General features: G+C 48.9%; 1 protein-coding gene across 1 annotated transcript in view; it reads right to left on the bottom strand.

Annotated features, from left to right (window-relative positions):
- The window catches only part of GDAP1L1 (ganglioside induced differentiation associated protein 1 like 1), a 33,252-nt gene extending 25,867 nt beyond the window's left edge, over positions 1-7,385 (bottom strand). Inside the window, exon 1 of the mRNA XM_054466829.2 lies at positions 7,107-7,385. Within this exon, the coding sequence (XP_054322804.1) occupies positions 7,107-7,352 (246 nt within the window). The 5' untranslated portion in view covers positions 7,353-7,385. The remainder of the gene's footprint in view (positions 1-7,106) is intronic.
- Positions 7,386-12,169: the final 4,784 nt, after the last annotated feature.

The raw sequence follows: 12,169 nt of genomic DNA, 5'->3' as shown, positions 1-12,169 counted from the left end.
GAGCCTCCTTTTTCTCATCAGCAAAACAAGGTGGCTGGATTCAGTGTTCACAGAGTGCCCCGCAGCCCTGCTGCAAGCTGACACTACTACATTCACAACCTTGCAGGAGGCAGGAGACAGGGCTGGCTCTGCCTCCCTCCTCGGCAGTGGGAGGGAGCTTCTGGTTCTGTCTGAGAGAGGGGGAAAAACTGTTGCAGAGAGTGAGCAGCCTGGGGGCAGCATCTGTTTGGGTCTGAGTGTGTGAGTACGTGTGTATGAGTGAGCAAATGTGTTTGCGTGTCTGCATGTGTGTGAGTGTGGGTGTGCATGGAAGAGTGCATGAGTAAGTGTGAGTATTCAAGGACTGTGTGAGTGTGGATGTGAGAGTGCGCAAGTGTGCACATGTGAGTGTGTGCCGTGTGTGTGCCTGTGTCAGTGTGAGTGTGCATGCGTGGGAGCATGTATGCATGTGTATATTTGAGCTCATGGGCGGCCTGTGCCCTGGAGAAGCCCAGAGTAGTGGAGACTGGAGTTTGGCTGGAGCAGAAAGCCCCCTTCTCTTGTCTTTACCTGGCCCTCCATCCTCCAGGCCAAGCTGGGACCTCTGAATGGGTGGAAACGGAGCCCAAACCAGGCCTTTGCCCTTGGTAGGGCCGGACAGTTGGCCTTCCATCTTGGCAGGGCACCTGCCTCCAGGGGCCGCTCCCGTGCTCTACCCTGGGTCTCCTGTGAAAGTGTCAGATAGGGCTGCTATTTGGGGAGGGGACTATCTTTAGGGGCATGATAATCCTGCTTGGAGCTGCTTTGGGGTCACCCTGGCAGGCGGCCAAGGAGACTTTCACCTTTAGCTGAGCTACAGGCCAGAGCCATGTGTCACCCTGTGGGGGAGGGGGACCCAGAGAGGAAGCCAAGCCTAAGGGAAGGGCATTCAGCTACCAAGGGCATCTGCCATCTCTGCCCCCTGGAGGCTGGACCAGACCTAGGTGGTCACCACTTAGTGTGATCAGACATCAACCATCTCTGGGTAAACGAACTTCCCTGTGGGTGCCTGAAAATCATCCACGGTGCCTCATTGTCATCGGTCAGGCACTGCCTCTCCTCACCCAGGCCCTTGTTTATGTGATGGGCTGGGTTGGTGTCTCTGCCTAGTCATTTAGTTGCGGTGTGACTTTGTAAAAGACACTTAGCATCTCTGACCTCAGTTTATTTCAAATTCTTGTTTTAAAAAAATTAGTAGGCCTTATTTTTAGAGCAGTTTTAGATTTACAGAGTCAAATGGCTTTTTAACATAACACCTTACAGCTTGCAAATCCATCACTTTTCACCACTTGTTTATTGAGTGCCTACTATGTGCCAGGTCTTGTTGGAAACTCAGCAGTGAACAAAACAATGATCCCTGCCCTCAGGGAACTGACATGTCAGTGGGGGCAGGCAGATGATAAGCAATTTGGACTGTCAAAAGACGGTGAGTGCTTCCAAAAAAAGAGAAAATAGAGCAGGGAAGGGGAATCGGGGTACCATGGTGTCAGGGAGAAAGGTAGCAATTTTAATTAAGGTGGTCTATTAGGACAGGCCTCTCGAGAAGGTGGCCCTTGAGCAAAGGCTTGAAAGAAGTGAGGAAGTGGTCCGCACAGGGACCTGGGGAAGAGAGCTTCAGTCAGAGGGAACAGCCAGTGCTAAGGCTCTAAGCATGTTGGACATACTCAAAAGACAGCAAGGAAGCCAGTGTGTCTGGAGCAGGGCAGTCAGGAATAGACGAGGAGGGTAGGAGCAGAAAGGGTTGTGCATAGGAATTTTTTTTTTTTTTTTTTTTTTTTTTGAGACAAGGTCTCACTCAGTTGTCCAGGCTGGAGTTCAATGGTGCAATCTCAGCTCACTGCAACCTCCACCTCCTGGATTCAAGCGATTTTCCTGCCTCAGCCTCCTAAGTAGCTGGGACTACGGGCATGCACCATCACGCCTAGCTAATTTTTGTTTTTGATTGTTTGTTTGTTTGTTTGTTTTGAGCTGGAGTTTCACTCTTGTTACCCAAGTTGGAGTGCAGTGGTGCAATCTCATCTGACTGCAACCTCCACCTCTCGAGTTCAAGCGATTCTCTTGTCTCAGCCTCCCGAGTAGCTGGGATCACAAGTGCACACCACTACGCCCAGCTAATTCTTGTATTTTTAGTAAAGACAGGATTTCACCATGTTGGTCAGGCTGGTCTCAACCTCCTAACCTCAGGTGATCTGCCCACCTCGGCCTCCCAAAGTGCTGGGATTACAGGCGTGAGCCACCATGCCCAGCCTGTATTTTTAGAAGAGACAGGGTTTCACCTGTTGGCCAGGTTGGTCTCAAACTCCTGACCTCAGGTGATCCACCCACCTTGGCCTCCCACAGTGTTGGGATTACAGATGTGAGCCACCACGCCTGGCCGGGTTGTGCACAGGATCTTTTAGTCCACACTCCCAGGCCAAGAGGTCCATGAATTAATTCAGGGACTCCTTGAACTAGGATGGGAAAATTACATGTTTATTTTCAGTAATCTCAAACTGACAGTTAGCATTTTCTTCAATTATGAATGTAGGCGATAAAGTAGGGTAGCGTTTAGCAGTGCCTGCAATATTGTCACCACTAGGAATCAGATATTTTCATCACTTCACAGTTGTTGCAGTTGTCTCAAAATATCATGCGCACTCATCACGACTCCAGCATGACAGTTGTTGTGAGACCTGCCACCAGACCGTGTTATATAAGGGGTTAATACAGAAACATAAATATTATTATATAACGCTGTACTTCAATACGATTGGTTTTCGTTCTAATCTAAAAATCCTATACATTTTATTTTAGTCAATTAAAAACATTATTCTGAGAAGGGCCCATATGCTTCCCCTAACTTAGGTCTTGACTCAAGCAAGGTTAGGACCCTGCAGGAGGGCCTGAGGCCATTGCGAGGACTCTGGAGTTTTCCTGGAGGGACCTGGGGAGCCACTGCAGGCTTCTGAGCAGAGAAGCGGGGAGATGCATCTCGTTGCTACCCTCATCAACTCTCCTCTGTGGGGCTCCTCTTAGGTGAAGAGAGGCGGTACATGGTCAAGTGCAGCATGGACAAGTTGGAGGGTCAGCCCTAAGAGTTTGAAAGGCAAGGGCAGGACGGGAGAGAGAGCTTATCCTTCACCTCTTGCTTCTCTCCTGCCATGCCTGGGTGTCTGAACTGGCCTCTGGCAGGCCCCAGACTTGGGTCTCTTGCCCCTGGGATCTGAAGGCTGGGCCAGAGGCCCTCCAGAGGTACATCCAAGACAGGGCAGACCCTGAGAGGAGGCAGTAAGGGAACCATGAACCAGGCTTGCTGAAGGGAGCCAGAGACGACCCTCAGAGACTCACTCTGGTGGAAATAACAGCAGTAACAACAGCCAACTCTTATTAGCACCTCCCCTGTGCCAGGCATTGTTGTAGAGCTTTACATGCATTAGATCTTAATCCCTATGAATTCCAATGAGATTGGTACTAGTACCTCCCAGTACCCTCACTTTTAAGAAGAAGAAGCAGGCACAGACATTGTAAGTAACTTGTCCAGTCACACAGCTAGGAAGTAGCAATCTTGGTTTTTGAAAAGTGGCAGGTGTGAGGACAGATGGATGCCCCAAAGGCAGGGGGCACGGAGGGGTAGGGCAGTTCCTCCTGCCTGGGGAAGGAGGAGAGAGGCAGGTTGTATCAAACATCTGGTTCATTTCCCTGTTGAGAAAACTGAGGACCAGAGAGGGTCAGTTCACACAGCCAGTTAGTGGGACTGGCAGCACTAGAACCTTGGTCTCCTGACTCCCTGCATTTTTGCCCCTCCTGGCCTCACTCTTCCCCACAAAGGAGGAGGAGGCTGGGGGCAGGAGCAGCCTCAGAAGTATCCTTACATTGACCTTAGGCATTTAGAGCCTCCGTCAAACCCTGTGGCCCCAAACCGTGACCTATGATAGTGCTTGAAAGCTCACTATTAACAGGCAATTGTTTAAGGCATTGTGCTAAGTGTGTGAACATGCATGATATCACTCAGTCTCCCCAACCCTCTCCCCCAAATATATGAGAAAGCTGCCTTAGAGAGGTAAAGAAGACACTTGCACAAAGTCACATAGCTGGGAATGGCAGAGTTGGGGTTTGACCGCATGTCTGGCTGATTCCAAAATCCATGCCTTTATAACAGCACCCAGCACTTAACTGAGCACTTTCTATGTGCCACATGCTATTCTAGGTGATTGACATGGATACATTTGCTGAATCCTTACAACGACCCTGTTGGGGAGGCACCACTAATATTCTCAATTTACAGGTGTGGATATAACTGGGGCATGAGAGGTTAAGCAGCTTGCACGGGATTACCCAGCTGGTCAGTGGTAGAGCTGAGATGGAAGCCCAGGCAGTCTGGTCATAGAGTCTGGGCCCTGGACCCACACACTGTCCTGTTGCCCTCTGGGTCTGGAATGATCTCCAGATGCCCAATGGAGCCACCATCACTCCTAGAGGTGGGCTATTTTTTTCCATTAATATTTCATGTGCCATTAAAGACAGGCTATTTAGATGCTTGACAATGGGAGACTGCCCTCTTTATATAATTAAGGCCCTTCAGGATTGGAGAGAAGGAAGAAAACTCACCTGCTAAGCTCCTACTACATGCCAGGCAGTTAACATATGCCTATGTCTTCTAAAGGAATTCTGCAGGCTAGGATGTAAAATCCCCTTTTCCAGATAGGGACATTGAGGCACAGAGAGGTAAAGTGACTTGTCCAAGGTCACTCAGCCAATAAGTAGCCAAGACGAGAATAGAACCCAGGACTATACGACTGCAGAGCCCATGCCCTTTCTGTCAAGCTACACTGCTTCTAGAATCCACTATGGGCCCCTGTGTAGGGGGAAGGCCCTGGTATGGGAGACAGAAGGATGCCCAGGTTAGCTTGGACAGAGACTTGGTCAAAAGTGGGGCTGCAGCAGATGGTCTCATCCTGACTCAGGGGCCACCTCAGCCCTGAGCTCAGGCTACATAGGAAATATTTCATGAGGCAAAGAACAGGAGGCTCCCTCATGATATGGTTATGGGAGATGCCACCTCCCTGCCTCCTGTCTGGTCCCAGCCGCTGGGGCCCACTTCCTGAGGTTCTAGGGGGGAGGAGGTTCTAGACTCTGAAGGGCAGTCTGATTCATCTCCAAAGCCCCCATCCCCAGGCTCCTTGAACGAAGCCTGGCATGTGCAAGCATGTGCAGAATTTGTGGATGACTCCAGCATGACCTTGATTAACTCTGGCCCCTCCATTACTTAGTGCCTTAATAACATCATAATGGCCGCACGTGGTGGCTCACACCTGTAATACTAGCACTTTGGGAGGCCAAAGTGGGTGGATCACTTGAGATCAGGAGTTCCAGACAAGCCTGGCAAACATGGTGAAACCCTGTCTCTACCAAAAATATAAAAAAATTAGCCAGGTGTGGTGGTATATGCCTGTAGTCCCAGCTACTCAGGAGGCTGAGACAGGAGAATCACTTGAGTCCAGGAGGCGGAGGTTGCAGTGAGCTGAGATAATGCCACTGCCCTCCAGCCTGGGCAACAGAGCAAGACTCTGTCTCAAAAAAAAAAAAATCATAACACTCATTATCAACAGAGTCTTGACCCCTCGCCAGGCACTGCCATCATCAGTACTTTTTGTGCATCATATCACATTTCACTCTCACAATAGCCCTCCAAGGAAGTTACTGCATCCACCCCATTTTACAGATTATAAAGCTGAGGCCTTGGACAGGCAAAGGGACCTGTCCACAGCTCCACAGTGAGTCAGTGGGCAATATGATTGGTGGACCAGCTTCATCAGCATCACCTGGTCCCTTATTGGAAAAGCAGCATCTTGGACCCCATTCCAGACCCACTGAATCAGGATCCTTGGGGTAGAATCCAGCAGTCTGGGTTTTAACCAGGATCATCCAGGGATTCTAATGCACGCTCAAGTTGAGTAGTCCCAGTCTATAACACTAAGTTCCTAAGTTATACCCCTTCTTCAACAACCGTATCAGCAACCCTGAGAAGGGATTGGGATTGGAAGTAGCTATTGTTATATCACTATCCTGCTTTCCAGATGATGAAATGAGCCTGGACCAAGACTCAAATCTAAGTCTTTGGGTTCCAAGGCTCTTCCTCTTCATGCAATCTGTTTTTCCATCTGGAAAATGAACGAATGGAATAAAAGGATCTTCCAGGAAGAAGAGGAGTCAGAGGGTCAGGCAGTGGTGCCACTTAGGCCCCTGCAGGACCTGCCTCTGGGCCCTGGCCATGGTGCTGAATCCGTGGCCCAGAGACGGGACAACCGCCCAGGGTGGAGATTGCGCCCCTAGAGGCGCCCCTGTCTGAGGGGTGCAGTTCACAGCCTCACCCCCAGGAAGCGGGAACCCTGAGAATCCAGTTGGATTTCCAACTGCCCCTTAGCTCCCCTAGGTCCTAGAAGCATTTTAGGGGCTGGGGCCACTCTATGCCTTTAAGAGCAAAACAGACCTGATGGGCTGAGCCGAGCTGGTGTCAGGGGATGGTTTAACTCTTTCCTTCTCAGCGCAAGACACGGAGTGGGGGGTGGGCGACGACTGGGGACAGACCCTCCAAGCCCCAGCCAGAAGAAGGCCCGCAGACAGAGGGGCAGAGGAGCTGTGACCTGGGGACCTGCAGTGTCCGGGACGGCAGCGTGCAGGGAGGGACTGAGAGGGGGCTACCGAGGCTGGACCCCAAGAAGCGTTTCTTCTCTCTCCCCGCAGCTGCAGCACCTCCCACCCCACCAAGCCGCCTTCCCAGCAGTGCCCATTCCATTCCTCTCGCCTTTGTCTCTTTTCTCAGCTCCCCCACTCGCCCCGCACCCCAACAGACCGGCTGTTTCTGGGAGGGAAAGAGGCAGAATGGATGCTCCAAAAATTGAGAACTGTGCTCCTGGGGCCCAGACAGGGCCTGTCGCTTCCCAGGTGAGCAGCCCTGGAAGGAACCCCTGCGTCCCCCGACCTCCGGGACCCCCAAACCCCAGGTTCCCCCCTCCAGTCTTTCGCCGCCCTCAGATCCCTCAAGCCCTGGGGCTCCCCTCCCCAAGCCTCCTGGCCACCGGCGCAGGCGGCTCCCGGCCCGGCTCTACCTTCTGCGAGCTGAAGGACTGGGTCCAGTGGTACAGAACCAGGCTCTCCCTGGGCCAATGGGCGGGGCTGGCCGCCTCGGGAGCGTCGGGGGCCTCCGCCGGCTTGGCCGCATCGCTCTCCAGCGCGGAGATGGGCCACCAGCTGCAGTTGGTGGGGGTCAGATTGTTGGGGGTCGCCATGACAGCCCGGAATCGGAGGCAGGAAAGAAGGAGGCTCCGGCGCGGCGGCTCTCTCTCGCCCAGCATCACATGGCCTCGCCGAGCCTGCCCCTCTCCTCCCTCCCTCCCCGCTCCGTGAATGTCATTACTCACCGGGCAGTTGGGGGAGGGGGCGAGGGGATCCCGGGAGCTCCTTCCTCCTCCTCCCCCTGGCCCGCGCCAGAAAAGCCGCCAGCCCTCAGTGTCAGGCTCCCTGCAAGGGTGGAAGGAGCCCGAGGATGTGGGTCGAGCCCCCCAAACAGCTCAGAGTATTGGGCCAGGCACCTGCCAAAGATTCCACCCTCATCAACGCTTTCCTGCCTCTCAGTCTTCTAAGGGGCAAATACTTCTTAACTGGAATCCTAGAGATCTATTCCTTTAGAAATTAGTGTCTGGAAATTACTTGTCTCGCTTTGAAGCTGTTATCTTCTAACTTTTCCCCTGAAGGGCCTCGAAGGGCAGAGGAAACAGACTATGATTTATTTAACAGACACTTACATAGCACTTACTGTATGCCCAGGCACTGTTCTAAGAGCTTTACAACCATCAGCCCATTTAGCTCTCACAATAGTCCTATTAGCTTCATTTTACAGAGAAGGAAACTGAGGCACAGAGAGGCTAAGTGACCTTGCCCAAGGTCACAGAGCTGGTAGGTGGTGGAGCTGATGTGAACACAGGCAGTCTGGCTCCAGAGTCTGTGCTCCTAGCCATAAGGTCGTGATAATACGGTAAGAATATAAACAATGGCACAGCAACCATTTATCAACATGAGCCCCTTACATGCATCATCTCATTTCATCTGCACGATAATCATTTTTCACAGATGAGGAAGGCGAGGCTCAGAAATGTCAAGTCATTGGTTCAAGGTTGCATCTTCTACCAAGGCACAACCAGATGAGCCCAAAGAAAGCCCATAATGCCTTTGCTGTCACAAAGTCTGCCCTAAACATTCATAAGAACTTCAGCAAAGTTCCTTAATACACCTATACTTCCGTTACTATAAATACTGTGTTTTAATTTATTTACCATTGAGGAAATACAGAAGCAGACCCTGGGACAACAGACGCAAATAGATGTACTAGGAAGATAAGCTCAGTCCTCCCTCTCACCCCCGACCGCCCACCCCCATCCATCATGCTGCTAAGGACTCCTGGGTACCTCATCCCCCAGACTGTAAGCCTGGCTCATAAGGAACCGGTGAACCTCCTTCTACCAGGTAACAGATGCTCTGTGGTCCCTGGGTTTCCCTTTTTGCCTTGGCTGCCACAAAACCTGTAGCTACATTTTCTATCAAGTCTCAATTGCTACATTAGCCTCCCTGGTTCAGCATACTTTTTTAGTCACTGTTTTGTGAAATTTTTGAGGTTGTTCACTGTTCGATTTTGCAAAAAAGGGCATGGTATGTCTTGAAGGAAAATTCAATCCTGTATGCTCCCAGGGTCACAATCTTGTAGGTTTAACAAGTGCCATAGGAGACACTGTTTGCATCTGTGTCTCCACCAAATTTCATGTTGAAATGTAGTCCCCAGTGCTGGAGGTGGGGCCTGGTAGGAGGTGATTGGATCATGGGGGTGGACCCCTCTTGGCTTGGTGCTGTCCTTGCAATAGTCAGTGAGTTCTTGTGAGATCTGGTTGTTTAAAAGTATGTGGTCAGGAACAGATTAAGAAAGCAATATAAATAAATAAATAAATAAATAAATAAGTATGTGGCACATCTTCCCCTACTCTGTCTTTCTTCCTCTCTCACCATGTGATATGCCGGCTTCCCCTTTGCCTTCCACCATGATTGGAAGCTTTCTGAGGCCTCACCAGAAGCCAAGCAGGTGCCAGTGCCATGCTTCCTGTACAGCCTGCAGAACAACGAGCCAATTAAACCTCTTTTCTTTATAAATTACCTAGTCTCGGGTATTTCTTTATCGCAATGTGAGAATGGTCTAGCACAGCTGGGAAACACTGAGCTAGAGGAAAGATCCCTGGATTGGAGGCAGTAAGATAGGGCTTCTGGCTGTGCGACTTCTCACAGGTCACTTACCCTCTCTGAGATTTGGCTCATCATCTGTGAAATAGAGATGATGGTAACTGCACGAGGCAGAGATGGATCACTGTCACCCAGAGATCTGTGTTCTCAATCCATAGGACACAGTAGTTGTTGGAAAGTGGCTGCCATTCACCAGGGACTGCTCCACTTTGCATTAAGGTGGGGTGACCACATGACTGACTTGTGGCCAATGAATGTGGGCACAAGTGAGGAATGCTGCTGCCCATATAATCCCCATGATTCTTCACTCTCTCTTCCCATCTGCCTATTGAATATCAATGTCTGGAGGAACTTGAAAGCCCCAAGGGAAGGTTGATAAAACTCCTTGTTCCTCCCCACACCTGCTGCCAACTGGACTTTATATGAGTGAAAAATAAACTTCTATTGTGTGAAGCCACGGAGGTTTGTATCTGTTATAGCAGCAAGTGCTATGTTACCGAACATACTGCCTCCGGGAGTGTGGCAAAAATTAAATGTGCTAATGCAGAAGTTGCAAACTGACAATGTGTTGGCTTGGACCCACCCTGCAGATATGTTTTGTTATGCCTGACCCAGTGTTATTTTATTGACAGATTTTAAAATGAGCAATTTCACATAAATATCTGGATTTCCAGGTTCAAGAAAACCCAGAATAGCTGGCACCCGGGTTTGCATACCAGCAGTTGGACCAGGAGCGGCCGTCCTGTTGGGTGGAAATTTGATGGCGGTGGAAAATCTGGCCCCTATCAGTGTCTTGAAACTGGTGGTATTCAGGGAGCCTGACTCACAGCAGTCATGCTCAGATGTGTGCTCATTCCCTCAACTAGTGTTAACTGTGGACCCACTGTGTTCCAGGTGCGTTGCTAGGCACCAGAGATACAGCAATAAGACAGACAGACAGACACTGGCCTGCTCTTTGGCTTGTTCACTTAGCAAGACATCTTGGAAAGAGTTCCCTATCAGCACAACAGGTCTACCCTATACTTTGTAGGACTCTGTACTATATAAATAGACCACAAAAAATTTACTTAACAACTTCTATTGATGGACATATATGTTGTTTCTAATCTTTTATAATAAAGATAAAGCTTCAGTGAATATCCTTATTTATATATATTTGCCCATATTTCTATATACTCTGTATGCTAAATTCCTAGAAGCGGAATTGCTGGATTGAAGGGCATGGCTTTGCCAAATATCACTTCAAAGAGGTTGTACCAAAGTGCCCATTTCCCTACACCCTTGCCAACACAGCCTATTTTAAAACTTTTTCTTTGTGAATCTATGGGTAGAAAATGGTATGTCTTTAGTTTGCTTTTATTTTTTTCTTCTTATTACAAAACAATTTCAGACATATGAAAGTAGCTCAATGAACATCCATATATCTATCACCTAGATATAAGCATTGTGAAAAATTTGCCATATTTGTTTAATTGGGGAGTGAAGTATTTTGAAATAAATTATAGGCATCATGATATTTCTCCAACTAAATACATCAGTAGTAGATATTTATAAAGTATCAACATAATTTGTATCTAACATAGGTCATTTTCTTACATAAAATACAATTTTCATATTAAGAAATTAACAATATGAAGGCTAGGCATGGTGGCTCACGCCTGTAATCCCAGCACATTGGGAGGCCAAGGCAGGTGTATCACTTGAGTCCAGGAGTTTGAGGCCACCCTGGGTGACATGGTGAAGCCCCATCTCTACAAAAATACAAAAATTAGCCAGGCGTGGTGGCATGTGCCTGTAGTCCCAGCTACTCAGGAGGTTGAGGTGGGGGGAATCATTTGAGCCTGGGAGGTGGAGGTTGTAGTGAGCTGAAATCACGCCACTGCACTCCAGCCTGGGCAACAGAGTGAGACCCTGTCTCAAAAAATATATTTATATTCAAATTTCTCCAGTTTTGCCAGAAATGTCTTTACAGGTAGTTTCAACCAGGATCCAGTCAAGGACCATGTAATGGATTTTGTTCCTGCAGTCTTAAGTCTATTTTAATCTAATGTGGTCCTCACTCTTTGTTTGTTTGTTTGTTTGTTTTTATTATTATCCCCAATGGCATTGACTCATGAAGAGACTGGGCTAGTTGTTTTGGACAATGTTCCTTTCTGGGATCTGTCACGTTGCTTCACTGTGGTGTCCTTTAACTTCCTGTACTCTCTCCTATATTTCCCAAAAACTAGTATTTAGATCCAGTGGATGGATTAGATTTAGGTGAAACATTTTGGGGATGAGAAAGTAATTATATTTCACGAGTGGTGCTATGTGCTCCATTTCACCTCACTTCATGTCTAACTGTCCCACTACTAATAATGCCAAGCTTGATCGTGGGGTTCAGGCGGTGACCACACCTCTCCAGGTAAATATTCATTTCTCCTCTTCTGACCAGCACCTTGTGGGTGTCCTATTCCTCATTCATTGACGGTCCTTGACTGAATCAGTTACTATTGTTAGAAAATGGTGATTTTCTAATTTTGTCCTTTTGTTTGCATTTGTCAGCTGGCATTCTTTATGTGAATTTCATTAAGTATGAGTGAAGTTCACCATTCCTCTAACTGTTTAAAAACCAGGCTGGGTGCGATGGCTCACACCTGTAATCCCAGCACTCCTGGAGGCGGAAGTAGGTGGATTCTTCGAGTCTGGGATTTCAAGACCAGCCTGGGAAACATGGCAAAACCCCATCTCTAGTAAAAATACAAAATATTAGCCGAGTGTTGTGTCATGCACCTGTAGTCCCAGCTACTCAGGAGGCTGAGATGGGAGGATTGCAGTGAGCTTAGATCGTGCTACTGCACTTCAGCTTGGGCAACTGGAGTGAGACCCTGCCTCAAACAAACAAACA

Source organism: Pongo pygmaeus, chromosome 21, assembly GCF_028885625.2.
Source record: "Pongo pygmaeus isolate AG05252 chromosome 21, NHGRI_mPonPyg2-v2.0_pri, whole genome shotgun sequence".
In the NCBI taxonomy this organism is placed as follows: domain Eukaryota; kingdom Metazoa; phylum Chordata; class Mammalia; order Primates; family Hominidae; genus Pongo; species Pongo pygmaeus.
The sequence above is the reverse complement of the archived record's forward strand: the minus strand, read 5'-3'. Positions and strand labels throughout refer to the sequence as shown.